Below are 15301 nucleotides of genomic sequence, written 5' to 3'. Positions count from 1 at the left end.
ATTTCCGCATCTGGCAAATTGAACTGCGCCTTTTGCTAGCCAGATTCTACAACTCTACAACAAACTATGTATCTATCAGACAGCTCCAGCTGCTCCACACAAATCTTCACCCCCGCAGTGAGATCGGCTCAGCCTTTTAAAGTGGCTGCATCTCCGCAAATCTGTTGAATCCATTTTCAATTTTATAACAACTATATTCCAAAGACATACATACAAGGTTCGTTTTTCTTCATCGGCTCATCACACCATGGCCAGCATCTCCCTTCGCAGGTTCATCCGGTGGCTGCCGGACGAGGCGAGCGAACCAACATCTACACTGGTTTTGACGTCTCCCGAAAAGAGGTTTGTCGATGTACGAGTGACGTTGGCAGATGGCAGTGATTCTCTGGCTGCCTCCGAAGGTAATCAATCACACTAGAAAACCGGTGATGGAAGCAGTGCATGAGATCTAACATCGGAATGCAGAGATTCTCCCCTTGAGTCGTCTAGACTGGGCCATGGCGGGGACGTCTTCATCGACTGTCCTCGGTGAGGGACACTCGCTTTCTCGCTGGAGACACTGGATCGATTCTCGGTCATTGGATGCGCCTCCTGATGAGGGCCACATGTATGCCCAGCCGGATGGATTGAGCACCCTTGAGAAAGGGCAGATGGTGAACCCTACCACGGGGAAGGATACAGACTACGAAGAGATGTGGTTCGATCCGCCGCCAAAGACGACGGGCGGGAACAAGGCGCTGTGCGTGGTGCTCGTGATGGAGGACGAGGACAAGGGGAAGAAGGGCATGTTTGTCAGGCTCGGGGAGTGGGCGCAGGTATTTGTGAGAGACGGGGCGGGTGAGGGGGATCTTGTGGCGGAGAGGTGGGAGTGGCGAGACGACGATGGGAAGGGATGGAGGAGGAGAGTGAGGCTGGGAGATGGGGGGAGGAAGTTGCCGTGTGAGGAGGTGTTGGGAGCGGCGGATGTCGAGGTTGGTGGTGAGTTTGGCGTTGGGGACGAGGTTTGGAGAGTCGTGGAGGCGACGGAAGTGTAGAATACAGCTGCAACATGTGATTCTATAGATATACATACACGTATATAAAGACTTGAGATGTACGAGGTAGCCCCTGGACGCTCTCATGACATCGCGCTCTTGCGGAACTGCGTCAACTCACTCGGCAGCCCCTGGATAGCCTGCGCCTCCAGCTTCGTCAACGGTATCAAAAACCACTTGTCCAACGCCTCAACTCTCTCCTCCTCGTTGGCCATCGTCTCCAGCACTTGCGTCCCCTCTACGCCCTCAACCCGCTTCCTCACCTCCCCCTGGAACATGGTCAGCACGCCTTGCAGCCCATCTCCCCTGTCGTTCAAGATGCCCTTCAAGACAATCACCTGGTTGACGAAAATAGACATGCGGTTCGTGCTGCAAAAGTAGTTGCTCACTTCGTAGACTGCGCGGAAGAACTCCGTCTCCGTGAAGCAGTACCGCTCGACCCATTCGGCTGAAGGACCGTCTTGAGAGGAATACACCCATAGGGGCTGTGTAGAGGGGGCTGTGGACTGTGCGATGGGGCGGAACTCGAGTTTTCCTCGGCGGGGGAGGATGTTGTCGAATTCGAAGCCGGACGTCAACGGCACGGGGCGAAAGACGCCGTAGCTGCCAAAGGCGACGTCGACGAGGTAGCGCCTCTCGCTGATGATGACGATGTTGGCGCAGTGAGTCCTGGTGAGTTACCGTGTCAAGATGGGTGGATTTCATGTGTAGAGAGGTGTAAGATGATGGTGGTTTGGCTTGGGGGACTTACATGCCGCCGAATCGGGGACCGATTTCGACTCTTGCGCCGATGGGGAGGACGGTGAAGCCCAGGACCTTGAGGATCTCGCAGAAGAAGGCGTTCATCTCGAGACAGTAACCGCCTTTGCTCTTCTCTACGACCTTTTCGAATAGGGCTTCTGGGTCGAGAGACAGGGTGCGATGCGGAGAGTAGTGAAGACCGACGGACTCGAACGGCACCCGCGCAAGGTGATGGGCTTGGAGCTCGGTGAGGAGCTGGAGTTCATCTCGGGGATGTTGGGAGCGAGGGTACGAGATGTGCTCGAGGTAGCGCGTGAGGTGGTCTTGCGAATATGCAGCCATCTTTGCCCGTCACGGTGATTGATACAGGTAGCCGAGTTGTGAAGACTTGAGACGGAGAGAGAGAGAGATGGTTGTTTCCATCTCGGTGTTTACCAGACTTATATAGTTCTCGGCATAGTAGTTTCAATCAGAGAAAACAAGAGAACTACCAGCTAATGCTACAGGACAAGGCCAGTCAGTAAGCATCAATACAATTCCCTCCGTCATCCAGTCGGATACTGTGCCGTTTCCGGTTCCCTTTGCCGCCAGCTTCAATGCCATTTTCTCGGCCCCGCACAGTCGCTATTCCGAGTCCCGATCGGACTGCCGAAAGGCCGCAGGAGGGACGATGTTGTGGTTACATGTAGTTTCGAACAAGTTGGAGGGAGGGAAAATGTGAAGCAGAGGCGGATAATTCGATATGTAGGTTCTGTTGTCTTAAGCGATGCTTTAATGGCGATTTGGTGTGCCGTGGAAGTTGTTGGACACGTTTTGCTGGGTGAGACGTGGCACGCAGAGAGTCGATGCCCAGCTGCCCAATGCCGATGTGCTGGTGGGGACGGGATATCAGATTGTTATATGTGCGGCTGACTGACTGACTGAAAGATAATGAATCGTTGCTGAAGGTATCCGTAGCCCTGGAAAGTTCCATCAGAGAGCCAAGTGAGAGAAGACCAGGCATAGCATCAATGGAGACTTCAACGCCAAAGAGAACCATCAAGGCCATCTCGCCAAGGTAACAAACGCACAACCTTTCACATCACCAAGTCATTGACACAACTTACTCACATCAAAAACAGGTCCAAAATCCCCGTCAAAGCTCCCATCAAGCTCCCCATCAAACTCCAGCACAACACCAACAACTACGCCCAAATCACCTACTTCAACGTCCCCGACAAGCTGCAGCGCTCCCCCTCGCTCAAGGGCCTGGACATCACGCGTCTCCCCGACGACCTCAAGCTCATCGGCCCCGAGAACTGGGCGCCCTGGTCCAGCGCCATGATGGCCGTCGCGGAGCTCTCGGGCTTCGACACGGCCGTGCTGGAAGAGATGCCGCAGGCGGTGCATGTGAGTTGCTGGCACAACGCCCAGAAGACGAGGGAGCAGGTGCGTGAGGGCAAGATGCTGGGGCTGCTGATCAAATTCAACATCTCGGCGCATATGAACGACTTGGTGAGCTTGACTATGGATGGCTATGAGGTGTGGAAGGTGCTCAAGCTGTATTGCGCGAGGTTTGTGGAAACGGATCCGTCGAGGATGCTCAAGAGGAACGGGGGCTGTATTCGCATCTCGTGAGGAGGGTTGTTGCAAGATTGAATGGAGGTGTTTTGAAGATGATGAATGATCTAAGTGATGATGTTACGGAACACGGATATATGACACGGGGGATGGTGGAAGGGAAACATGATAGGTGAGGCGGCTTTTAAGCTTACGATGTTGATGAACTTTGTTGCCACAGTATGGTATTCTTACTTTTTGGACTTTACAAATTGTTTTCTGCTCTTATATATTCAGCTCATCTTGTTCTAATCAATCAATCGCAAGCCATGTTTACTGTTCACCCACATCCGACGCTACCTGCGCCCTAATATAAACATGAACATGACATGGGGGACTCCCGCCTTTAGATCCTAGTCCGAGTGCGGATTATGCGATATCCACGAGACTAGGACCGAATCCATGTTGGTTACAAGATTGTCGTTGTAAGAGATGTCCCTTGGTTGAACAACAAGAAACCACATATACAGTGTTCAAGCAGTATCACTTCAATAGCTCGGACCAAAATGAACATCACCAATGCACAGACGGAGGAGCGAGAACCAGGCCTCCTGCACCGCTCTCTCATCGAACGCCCTCGAATATGTGCACACCATGGCTTACACGACATCCAGCGCAGAGGAACTAGCTGACGCCCTCACCGAGCTGAGCAAGCCGTTTGGCTTGGCCAAGGCCTACTTTGTCTGCTCCGGCAGTGAAGCTATGGATGCGGCCATGAAGCTCGCAAGGCAATATCAGGTTGAAAACGGCCAGCCGCAAAGAAAGAGGTTTGTTGCGAGGCGACAGGCGTATCATGGCAACACCATTGGGGCCATGAGCGTGAGCAGCAACTTGCCGAGCAAAATCCCTTATGATGGCGTCTTGACGCTCGACAATGTCAGCTTTGTCAGTCCGGCATACGCATATCGCGGTCGGCGAGACGCAGAAACAGAGCAACAGTACGCTGGTCGGTTGGTTCAAGAGCTGGACGACGAGTTTCGGCGGGTAGGCCCTGAAACAGTGATCGCTTTCGTGGCGGAAACTGTGGGAGGAGCAACTGCAGATTGTGTCACGCCGCCAAGGGGGTATTTCGAGGGTGTCAGGAAAGTGTGTGATCGATATGGCATCCTGCTCGTCCTGGACGAAATCATGTGTGGGAGTGGCCGGACGGGGTCGTATCTTGCATTTGAGCGACAAGGTGACGTGAGGCCGGATCTTGTTACGCTGGGCAAGGGGCTGGGGGGAGGATATGCACCTATTGCGGGCGTCTTGATCGGTGAAAAGGTCGTGCAAGTCTTGAAAAGGGGTTCGGCGAGTTTCGTTCACGGACATACATATCAGGCTCATCCAGCGTGCTGCGCGGCGGGCTTGGCTGTTCAGAAAATCATCAAACGCGATGATTTAGTGGCGAGATGTCTTGCTAGGGGAGCTCTTCTGGAATCTCGACTACGGTCTGTTCTCGGAGACGCAAAGTACGTGGGAGAGCTTCGCGGCAGAGGCTTGTTCTTGGGGATCGAGTTTGTGCAGGACAGAGCATCTAAGCAACCGTTCAAGCCAGCGGTCAAGTTTGCCAGCAGAATGCAAGAAGCAGCTCACAGCCGCGGCCCAGCTGTGTATCCGGGGTCGGGGACTGTGGATGGGGTGAATGGCGATCATGTTATTCTGGCACCGCCGTTGACTATCACGGAAGGCGAGGTTGAGGAGGTTGTGAGGCTACTGAAGATGGCGTATGATGTAGTAGAAGAAGAGCTAGTTGCGTAAGTAGTATACAAGATTGATTACGCTGCGGAGTTCTCCCAAAGGATATATGAATCAAGATATCCAGGCTCTTGTACAAACGCTCCATCGAGTATTTACACCAGATTCACGCACGCCTATTCGTTTGCTGCCAAGAAGATGGACGACAAAACGCACCTCGGGCTCCATTCCACGCACGTGAATCGAGGTGTCTCTTGGTCATGGCCGTTTGCTCGCTGTTGAAACGTGAAATCTTTGATAGTGATGTCAATTCAAGTTTTTCGAGAAATCCTTGGCATCAAGAAAGATTCACTTCGACGTGGAATCTACTTAAGCCCTCCTCTCCCTCACTCTCTCTACGACTCTCCTTTCTCTACAACCACCAACAAGACCAAGACAAACCCTCTCTGTAACTCAAACAACTCTTCTCAACACGACATCACTCATCGCACCATCAAAATGTGCTTCTGGGACACCTACCTCTACATGTGCGGCTGCTACGACGTCAAGCTCAAGTCGCAGTGCCACGAAGCCCCCCAAGAAGGCCGCCAAGTCTGCACCGTCGGTCCCCAAGTCGTCAAGGGCTCGTGGTGCTATGCCCAGCCATTTCTCTGTGATCGATGCAGGCGCATCGAATACCAGTCGGGTCGTCCTGCTAGACGCTACGTCCCGTCCTGGAGCGAGATTGCTCCTGGTGCCAAAGCTAGGGCCGAAGCCAAAGCAAGGTACTGGCATTGAAGCCGTTGGGAGGCGTCTAGATGTCTCTCCCGGCTGTGTTTTTCTGGAAACTCACAAGTAAGACTTGGACGTGATATCACCAACATGGGTGAGATGGAGCTGACTGGATTGTAGATTCTGTGGCAATCGTTGGATGTTGACGTGTAGCAAAGATTTGGCAAGTCGAGGCATGAGAGCTTGAGGACATGGAGACTAGACACCGTTTGGATTGAGATTGGTATAGCTGAGCTTGGGATATCAAGAATTCAACCAACCCTTTTGCAGTGACACCTCCACTGAACTTGCTGTGATTCGTCTCTAAATACACATGCATACATATCTCTACTGCTCTTCTTGTCACCATATCAGAACCCAGACGAAAAAGTATGCCAGCTGGTAATTAAGTGACATGTATTCAAAGTATCACCGTTGTTCACTGCACCGGCTTCAACCCCAACGTTCGCCCATGAACCTATGTTTGCCTGTTTGGAAGCCTCCATCTCAGCCATCAATGCATACACTCACGCCGAGCTTCTTCTCGCGGTACCACAGGAATGTTCTTCTTCGGGTCTACTGGGCCAGCACTGAGGTCTACATAGTCGTGTCCTCTACATGTGTCGTGTTTTCTTCCTCAGACTTTCGCTCCGAGGAACCAGGCGGTGATGCTACTTCAGGCTCCGTCAGATTCGTTCCATTATCCGAGTCCAAAGTCTGTTCATCTTCGCTTGACGTGTTTGTAATATTCACATTCGCTTGATTACGCGTGCACTCTTTCAAATGCTCGGAGTAGTCGCGCTTTAATTCGGTAAGCTCCTTGATGGATTGGAGTATAAACTCGTATTGTGCTCTATCCATGGTTAGCAACTGACGGAAAACACACACCACGCAACGCGTACTCCCGATACGTGCTTCTCAAAAGCTCCACAGAAGTAATAAAAGAGTCAATCTCTTCAGGCAGTCTCTCAACCAACACGCCTTTGCCGACATTGTACGCATTGTCGTCGTCTGCTCGTAGCACAGCTTCCATCATGCCTTGGGTCTGCGCAAGGCTGTCGTGACAGATGCCGACACATAGGTCGGATCCCGGCATCGTATCGTATTGCGAAATCTTGCGGTGGATGGTGCCCAGAAGCAGGACGCTGACTTGAAGGCGCTTCAGAAACGGCGATAGCCGTCCAAAATTCGTCATGGGAGCTGCGGCACTGCGGAACTTGGCGATGCGTGGGAGAGAGTGCTTGATCAGGCCGTCGAGGCCGATGACGATGGGCGGAGGAGCATCCTCGATCATTGTCAAATGCTAGACTTGGAATAAAAGCTGTTTTCGACCGGATGAATCACGATGAATAGCCCAAAAAAAGGGCCAGAAAAGAACAAAGGTTGGTGCGATGGTGGATGAACAGTGCACTTGAACAAAATGCAGACAAGGAGCGACAAGTGACGAAGAAGGGAAGCCCAAAAGCGAAGAAGGAATAAAGAGAAGATGAACAAGGCGAGGAGCACGGGATTATCGTTCATAAAAGCGCAAGACATACAGTAAGACGCGGAACATGGTGTTGTACAGGGATCGACACATAGCACCCCTGTGAAGATTTGAAAAGCCGAAGATGCCAAGAATCATGTCTTCAGCAGCGTAATAGCAGGGTGGAGAATCGGGGTCGGCTGTGAAGCTGAAAATCCTACGATAAGCGAGAGGTGAATGGTTTGGATGGATGATGCATGAGTCTAGGAGTGATTCTTTCTTTTCAGCTCTCAGAGACACTTATACGCATTCCTTATCTATACAAGACAATGATATACAGGCCACATATAGCCAACTCTCTATCATTATGATAATCTTCATGTACTGTACGGAAAACTGCGAGCGGCCATCAAGCAGTCTGCATGTCCATCTCCCAGCTGCACGCCATCAGTGCGTCTTCACAAGGGTGGGCACAGTCATGCAAATCGCCAGGCACAGAGTATCACAGGCTCCGGCACCACGCCAAGGTGTAAAGAGGAAGCCATCGCGGTAGATTTCTTGGCAATTTCTCATCTTGACGGGAGCAGGAATCTTGATCTTGTCTACGTTTCTTTACTTTGGGGATATCTCATGGGTGCATCGCCAGACATGATATTGCCTCTGGGACGCGATCCGTACGCACCCACCACTCATCTTTCTACACGCGGAAGAAAAAGAAATACCTTTTCATTTATTCTATAGCCTACGGCAGAGAAGAGTTCCCGGCCTTGATCGCAAAATCGGCACCCCGATTCTGACGTTATACAGCCCCCAACTAACAGGGATCTCCCGCGTGGCTTATAGAGTACCTCTCGGCTTATGTGGTATAAGATCCGCCCTTGAAGCAAGGGGCTACGGGATGATCATTTGCCTGTTTTGCCCCTTTCCCCCCTTGCATGTGGCAGCTGAGCTTAGCTCTCAAGTGTCGAGATCCGAAAGATGGGAGGAGTGGCTCTCTCGAACCAGGAAATCCAGCATGTTAGATACTGAATGTAACCCTTTCCCCTCATATTCGACTCGCTTCGGGATTCAGAGTCTATGTGCACTCTGGTGGGTGACACAAAGGAGCATCACCAATCTGTATGAGTATGAGCATGAGCATGAGTGTAGAGTAAGGATCCTAATAGCCTTCCAAGTCGGTCCGAACGCCTCATGTCCACAAACCAATGTATACATGATGGTACATCTCAGATCAGGTGGCTTCAAAGCTTCCATGTAATTCACCATCATCACCCGCATGAATGAATCTCCAAATCTTTCGTATTCAAGTTTTATTATGCCACATCATAACGCTAATAGACGACAAAAAACATCATGTGCCGTTCTCGACGTCCAGTCAATCTCAATAAGTTACCCGAAAACGACATGAAAACAAGAGCCCAATGCATCCATAACATGATACCCTGAAAAAGCATCATCACCAATTCGGCCTCATGTTCATCCTATCCTTCAAAAACCCCTTCATATCCTCCGCCCCCCTCGGCGAATTCAAAAACGGATACGCATCCTCGTACTCCTTCCAGACAACATCCTCCACGCCGCCCTCGAGGACCACCTCTCGAAACGTCCTGCCCTGCTCCAGGTACGCCTCCCCGCCGTTGCTACAGTACTGCAGCAACATCGGCGTCTTCTTCAGCACCTGGTTTTCCGCCGGCGAAACGTGGTTTGGGCTGAAGAGCTGCTGTGCTGAAGAGAGTCTTGTGTCGGACACTGGCATCTGTCCTGATATCCCTACAAAGGTGCCCAGACGCTGAGGTCCGCTGCCATCCACGTCCATCGAAGGGCTGCCTTCCAGACTCATCAACGCCATCAGCGCCGTGCCTGCACCATGGCCGATCCCGCCCAGGATGATCCTATCCCAGCGGCCGCCTAGCATCACGACCTCGTTCCGGATGACCTTTTGTAACTCTCGAACCCTCTCCCTCAGTCCGGGCAGCATGTTTTGCAACCGCCTTTCTTCGTCGCCGTCATCCATGTCGCCTCCCCACCAGCTTGGCTGGCCCCTGTGCACCCCGTGCTGTATTCCCGTGGATATGGACAGGCCAGATGGTATGAGGGGTTCGTCGGTGGGCGCTTGGGGAAACACCCACCTGGTCGAGGCAAAGTTTTGGATAATGGATCGCCATGAGAGGTCAGTGGCTTCGTGCAGCTGGTTGACGGTGTCGCGCGCGAAGATGCGGTTGTCGTGCAGGAATATGACGGTATGCGTGTGTGGCCTCGAGGGAGGAATGGTGGTGAGCGGGAGATCTGCGACCATTGTATCTCTTTTCTATTCTTCCTCTCTCTCTGTGTATGTGTGCTGTTGTCACGAATATCTTTACACCCCAAGCAGAATATCAAGCATATATATATCGAGACGAAGAGAGAGAGAGAGAGCAAACACTATCACATAAAGAAGACGAATATCAGCAGTGTCCCACACGAAAGTGAGGAGGGAAGATACTGGGACGATGAATGGCAGCTCCAAGCAGCGCAACCCCCTTCTCTTATTCTCAAGGTAAAACAAGAGCCAGCCCCATCTCGATCCATCATTATCCCGAGTCCAGACCCTCGTCACCCGCCAGCTGGTCCGACCCCCCCCCCCCTCCCCGGCTCTGCCTCAAATCACCGATCTGCTGCCCAAAGGCCATCACAGATGAAGTGAAGCGTTTGAACGACGGCAGCACAGATGAGGGAGTGGGAAAGCCCAACAGCGACCAAAGAGGAAAAGAGGGAAAGCAAAGAGAACCAATAAATGGATGAACAAGGTGACAAATGACAGCTGTCAGACCGGTGTAACGGTTACCTCACGAAAACCACAAACAGCATTTCGTGCGAGTACGTGGGAAGGAGAAAGAAGAGAGAGAGAGAGAGAGAGAGAGAGGACTCGGGGCGAGAATCTCCAAAAGCCGCTGTCCATCGCATCGCATCGCATCGCATCGCATATGCCGCGGCATCCGTGGGCTGGCCTCTCGCGATCTAGGCCCTCGTCCTGGATTTTTCGATTTTCTCATCCTCTTTTTTCTCACAACCGTGTCCTCTCACTCACAGATAAGGCACACAAAAAAACCTGACTGCAAGTCATCCATGGTTCGGATATGAAGCGGAGATTGAATGCGAAGCCGTAAGTGGACAAGGTCACAAAGGCCGATGCAGGGTGGCATCGGTACGACGAGGAGGGGGGAGGGGGAGAGGGAACAAGTTCACGATGGTTGGCAAAAGCGTTTCTCATTAATTAAACAAAACCACCCTTCGGCTAGACTAAATATAGCCAGATCGAGGTCTAGAAGTTCGGAAGACATTATCCGAAGCTGAGCACGACTGGCGCCAAGAACTCCCGGCATCCCGTACAACAAGCACCCCTCCCTTCCCTTCTCCGGCGTCGGCGGCACTTGTTTTTCTTTTTCCTTTGGTTTTCCTTTTTTTGTTTTTCTTACTTTCTTTTTTTGTGATATGCCCGGGCATAAATGGTATCGAGGTCTGGACCGAGGAGGAATATGCGATGCATCCTTTCACAGGAGAGGGGGAGAGATGCATGATTAGAGCAAACAAAGTGGGCAACGAAACGAGCCAATCCGTAGTACGCCTCATGCCGTCAGAGCATGTGTGTGTTAACCCAAGGAGAATGTGGAGAGAGAGAGAGAGAGAGAGAGAGAGAGAGAGAGAGAGAGGATAGAATATGTAAAATTAAGATATAGAAAATAAAGAGAAGAAGAAGAAGAAGAAGAAACAAAATTAGCCATCCTCTTTGATTATGACAGGCTCCGACTGGACAAAGTTGTCCTGCGTGCTGTTCTGGCTGCTGTCGTGGCTACGGCTCTGCTCCTTGGCACGCTTCGACTCGAGGTGCTTGATGGCATCGCCCGTCAGCTCCTGGCGCGTCAGCAGCTTCCACACGTCCTTCTTCCTCGTCTTCCTGTCGCCAGTCGTAATGACCAGACCCGCGGTGATGTTGCACGTTATGCTGACACAGAGGATGACGGTGGTGATGGCAAAGGGCCGGTGGTGGTAGTCGATGCCCCAGGTGGTGGCACCGAGGGAAATCTGCAAGCACGAGTGGCAGTCGAGCAGTATGACAATGGCAATGAGGTAGGCAAGGGGGAAAGCGTGGTGCGTAAAGGTCTCGTCGGGCTTGTAGAAACTGTGCGACTTGGCCAGCTTCTTCTGGTGGTGCCGCATCCTCTTCCACTGCTTGTAGGTGAGCGGAGAGTCCTCGTCGTACTCAATGTCGAGCTTGGCCGCCTCGACGTCGCCGTCCTGGCCCACGATGGCCTGCACGGGCTGGGGCAGCGGCGCCGGTGCGAGGTTGCTGTTGCTGGTGGCGATTCGCTCGACCGACGCGCCGGCGCTGGCGGGTTCGAGACCGCCGCCGAGCTGGGCGTTGTCGGCCAGCGGGTCACCGGACGCGCAGTGCGAGAGCTCGACGCTGTTGCCAGGGATGCCGTCGATGATGCCGGCCTCCTTGTCCTTTAGCTTCTGCTTCTTGGCCTTGGCGATCTTGCGCGAGTAGTGTACGACAAAGGCCATGTGGTACGTGTCAACGGCCCGAAAGGGGGCCAGGCCGTCGCCCATGACGGCAAAGAGAGCCACCAGGACGCTGTCGATGATGTGGATCGTGTACCCCTGCTTGTCGCCCACGTAGATCCAGCCGATGAGGAACAGCACCCAGGCCAGGCCGAAGAGGGTGATGAGCGTGGCGTAGAGGGTGACGAAGAAGCCCAGCGGGCGACGCACGTACTGGCCGAAGCCCTTCATGGTGCGCTTGAAGCGCGACCGCCGCGAGTGCAGCATGTGGCGCACGCGGTCGTCGAGCTCGAGCTTCTCCTCCTCGGTCCAGCCCTCGAGGCTAAAGCCGTGCGGCAGCGCGGCGTAATGCGAGTCTGTGAGCCTGGACGTGATGGTGTCGGATCTGCGCAGCGTCACCGGCGCCCCGGCCTCGGCCTCGGCCACGGACTCGACGCCGGTCTGGACCCTCGACACATCGTCGGCGGGTGGCAGTTCCTCTTCGCGCTCGCGCTCGCGCTCTGCAGGGCGGCCCAGCCGTGCAAACGGTGCATCGCGCGGCGACAAGACATAGGTGGGGCGACGATTGATCCAAGGGCCAAGATCAGGCACGAACAGGGAGTTTTGCACGTTGGTCAAGGTCGAAAGAGTCTGGACCTCGGGATCTAGTCACACAAAGACATGTCAGCAACTGCCGGAGCTGGTTCTAGACTCGGCCGAGGAGGATGGGGGTCAACCGCTTACCAATGATATCCAGCCAGTCCACCAGGTCTTCGCCGTACTCGTCGGATTGGGGCTGAGCCCGCGCAGCAGCAGCATCGACGTTTGCCTGCGCATCGGCGGGCGGAGCTTGAGCCTGAGAGCCCCGATTGACGGAGCCGCCGGGCCAGAACAGCCTGCTGAGCTTTCTCTTCCTGGACAGCCTCCTCGAGGGCTCGGAGCCCGCAGACATGCGGCGAGCATCGTCTTCTTCCAGCGGATCCTCGGGCAGCGATCTCGAGGGCGACATGGGCGAGTTCATTCCAAGATCCGCCATGCTTGGCCGCGAGCCTTCTTCCGTCAGTCGCGGCAGGGCCAGCTGAGGCACGCGGCGCGAGTGTCTGGCAGCGTTGGCATCATAGACCTGGGCCGGGGGCATGGGCTGCGAGATGCTTCGCGGCCTCACGCCGTATCTGCCGCGCGTCTCGTTGTCGCTGCTCTCAGACGCATACTCCAGGTGAGCCTGTTGCGATGCTGCTGCGGAGGCGCCGCTGGAGCTGCGTCGGATGCGGATGCTGGGCTGGCGAGTGCGCTCGTACACCGGCCGGCCAGACTCGGATCCTGCCGTCGACGGCGCGCGGCCGCGGATACTCGACGTTCGCGAGACTGCGCTGGACGTGGTGCCGAGGGGTGGGAAGTATTCCGTCTCCGACTCCTCGACGGCGTCTGGCGTGGCGAGGTTGTAGGAGCGCCGGGACGAGATGGAGCCCAGGCGGCGGTTGGAGCCCGGGGCGGCGTATCGCGGAGGCAGTTGCAGGCTGGATCCATCGCCGGTCGCAGCTGGCGGAGCTGGCGATGCCGATTGCGGCCTTGATGGAGGAAGAGAGGAGGCTGTTGTTGGTGCTTGTTGTCCTGGCAGTTGTTGACCTTGGCCTTGTGTCTGTGCTTGTGCTGGTGCTGGTGCTGGTGCTTGTGCTTGTTCTGGCGGCGGCGCTGACACAATTATAGTGTGCGGGTCAACATCCTCGTCGTCGTCTCGCCGCTGAGACGAAGCCGATCGCCATCGCGATAATCGCGAGCGGTTGGGATTCATCGTGGATGAACTGGGGGGGAGAAGTGAAGCGGACGGTGCAGTATCAGGTCTGAGCGGGTGGCTGGCGACACACAGCGCAAGTTATTTGATGGGTTTGGATTTAGATTTGCCGGCTCAACGGTGCAAGTTCTGCTTAGTCAGGGCAAATGATGGAATCAAACAAACAAAGCAAAAACAGCGTCCCGTCCAGGGAAGAGGGAATCGAGACAAAAGCGGCTAAACACAGGAATGAGAAAGAAGGAAAGAAAATGCTATTATAGAATGAAAAGAAAGAGAAGAGAAGAGAAGATGGAATCAATGGCCGGAGAGGGAGGGAATAAAGGGGAATAGCCGCAAGCAGATAGCCAGCCAGCAGCACGCCGTACCGAGCACAGCACAGTACAAGTAAGTACAGAGTATTACTGCAAAGAACCAGACTGCAAAGCAAGATGTCGGGTATGTACTAGCTGAATACAGTGCAGTACAGCGGAATTGAATGTACAGCACAGCACTGTACGGTAATGTGATGGGATTGGATGGCGGACGGCGATCAATTTCGTTTCAACTTGTGACTCTGACCGGCTGCTTGGCTTCAGGCTCTGGCTTCTGACTGACTTCTGACTGACTCTGACAGCGGCACAGCAACGACGACAGCGGCAAAAAAAAAAAAGACCAATTGGATTGCCGCGCCTCTTCCTACGTCGTCCGGGCGGAACGGCGGATCCTTCGGTCTTGGGCGAGAGAGGAGAAAAAAAAAGTTTAACGGCGCGAAGAAGAAGAAGGGAAAAAAAAAAAAGCAAAAGCCACAGGCCCTTCTGCCAGGCTGGGCGCTACGCCTTTTAGCGCTTTCAATGAAGCAAATTTGCCGTCCATGAGCAGGGAAAAGCGTGCCATTACGTCACATGGCAGCCAAAGGAGGGCCCGTATTCGATGCTTTGTCAGACGATAAGGTCGAATTAGCAAATGAGCCTAGCACTGGTGAGGAAAGGGCTGGTGATTTATTTTCTTTATTTTCTTTGATTTCTTTTCATTAGAGATTGGACGGACCGGGGGGCGGCTGTTGTTGCTGTTTAATCTTGCTTTTTGTTTTCTTTTTGGCTTGGTTTGGGCTGCTTCATTTCATTATAACCCAATCCAATCCATTCCAAGGTACCTACCATAAACAAAACAAAACAAACACACAGGTACATGCAGACATCAGTAGTGACAACACCATCACCATCACCATCACCATTGAATCCATATATATTACCCCATACTGCAAGTATCCACGACGTCAATAGCGCACATTTGATTCCCCGTAATCGAGCACCTCAGCGTCAGGCAACTCCATTTTAATAACTGGGGGTTCCGGCACATCATGTGAAGCTTGGCCGTGCACGCCCGGATGCTCTCGGTACAGCTTTTACTGTGACTGAGTAATGGCCCGCGACATACTTGTACTCGTACCTACATGTCGAATACCCTCCCGGCGCGGCTATTCCTGCGCAAAGGGTACGGTAACCTGCTCGTACTCGTACATTCGACCTGGCCAAGTGATCAGGGCAAATGACGGAGTGGGTGGCTCGAACTTGCTTGATGCTTGACACTCGACGTGGGAACATGCCGTCAACTCCTCGGACGTCGGATAAGTGACGATACTCGACTCTGGCTACTCAGCTTTCAACCCGCTTCTATTTTTCTCTTCTCTCTCATTCATCCTTATCTTGCCGCGGAATAAACGTCCCGTCCTCCTGATAAACC

The 15301-nt window shown here is 53.5% G+C and overlaps 8 protein-coding genes across 8 annotated transcripts; 4 read left to right on the top strand and 4 right to left on the bottom strand.

Annotated features, from left to right (window-relative positions):
- Positions 1 to 247: 247 nt before the first annotated feature.
- Triagg1_5644 (uncharacterized protein) lies at positions 248 to 1034 on the top strand (the record flags this gene model as incomplete). The annotated part of the gene is made up of 2 exons (XM_062900181.1): positions 248 to 401; positions 466 to 1034. The coding sequence occupies 2 exons, from the start codon at positions 248 to 250 to the stop codon at positions 1032 to 1034; spliced, it is 723 nt and encodes a 240-aa protein (XP_062755444.1).
- An 83-nt stretch (positions 1035 to 1117) lies between these two features.
- On the bottom strand, positions 1118 to 2117 carry Triagg1_5643 (uncharacterized protein; the record flags this gene model as incomplete). Its single annotated transcript, XM_062900180.1, has 2 exons — positions 1118 to 1703; positions 1786 to 2117. 2 exons carry the CDS (start codon positions 2115 to 2117, stop codon positions 1118 to 1120), a joined length of 918 nt encoding a protein of 305 aa, XP_062755443.1.
- A 668-nt stretch (positions 2118 to 2785) lies between these two features.
- Triagg1_5642 (uncharacterized protein) lies at positions 2786 to 3392 on the top strand (the record flags this gene model as incomplete). Its single annotated transcript, XM_062900179.1, has 2 exons — positions 2786 to 2832; positions 2897 to 3392. The coding sequence occupies 2 exons, from the start codon at positions 2786 to 2788 to the stop codon at positions 3390 to 3392; spliced, it is 543 nt and encodes a 180-aa protein (XP_062755442.1).
- Positions 3393 to 3893: 501 nt separating this feature from the next.
- Triagg1_5641 (uncharacterized protein) lies at positions 3894 to 5114 on the top strand (the record flags this gene model as incomplete). Its single annotated transcript, XM_062900178.1, has 1 exon — positions 3894 to 5114. The coding sequence occupies one exon, from the start codon at positions 3894 to 3896 to the stop codon at positions 5112 to 5114; it is 1221 nt and encodes a 406-aa protein (XP_062755441.1).
- A 435-nt stretch (positions 5115 to 5549) lies between these two features.
- On the top strand, positions 5550 to 5828 carry Triagg1_5640 (uncharacterized protein; the record flags this gene model as incomplete). Its single annotated transcript, XM_062900177.1, has 1 exon — positions 5550 to 5828. The coding sequence occupies one exon, from the start codon at positions 5550 to 5552 to the stop codon at positions 5826 to 5828; it is 279 nt and encodes a 92-aa protein (XP_062755440.1).
- Positions 5829 to 6398: 570 nt separating this feature from the next.
- Triagg1_5639 (uncharacterized protein) lies at positions 6399 to 7095 on the bottom strand (the record flags this gene model as incomplete). The annotated part of the gene is made up of 2 exons (XM_062900176.1): positions 6399 to 6654; positions 6704 to 7095. 2 exons carry the CDS (start codon positions 7093 to 7095, stop codon positions 6399 to 6401), a joined length of 648 nt encoding a protein of 215 aa, XP_062755439.1.
- Positions 7096 to 8722: 1627 nt separating this feature from the next.
- Positions 8723 to 9562, bottom strand: Triagg1_5638 (uncharacterized protein; the record flags this gene model as incomplete). Its single annotated transcript, XM_062900175.1, has 1 exon — positions 8723 to 9562. One exon carries the CDS (start codon positions 9560 to 9562, stop codon positions 8723 to 8725), a length of 840 nt encoding a protein of 279 aa, XP_062755438.1.
- A 1457-nt stretch (positions 9563 to 11019) lies between these two features.
- On the bottom strand, positions 11020 to 13579 carry Triagg1_5637 (uncharacterized protein; the record flags this gene model as incomplete). Its single annotated transcript, XM_062900173.1, has 2 exons — positions 11020 to 12452; positions 12532 to 13579. The coding sequence occupies 2 exons, from the start codon at positions 13577 to 13579 to the stop codon at positions 11020 to 11022; spliced, it is 2481 nt and encodes an 826-aa protein (XP_062755437.1).
- Positions 13580 to 15301: the final 1722 nt, after the last annotated feature.

This window comes from Trichoderma aggressivum (genome assembly GCF_033847375.1).
Source record: "Trichoderma aggressivum f. europaeum strain CBS 100526 chromosome Unknown scaffold_020, whole genome shotgun sequence".
Lineage (NCBI taxonomy): Eukaryota > Fungi > Ascomycota > Sordariomycetes > Hypocreales > Hypocreaceae > Trichoderma > Trichoderma aggressivum.
The sequence above is the reverse complement of the archived record's forward strand: the minus strand, read 5'-3'. Positions and strand labels throughout refer to the sequence as shown.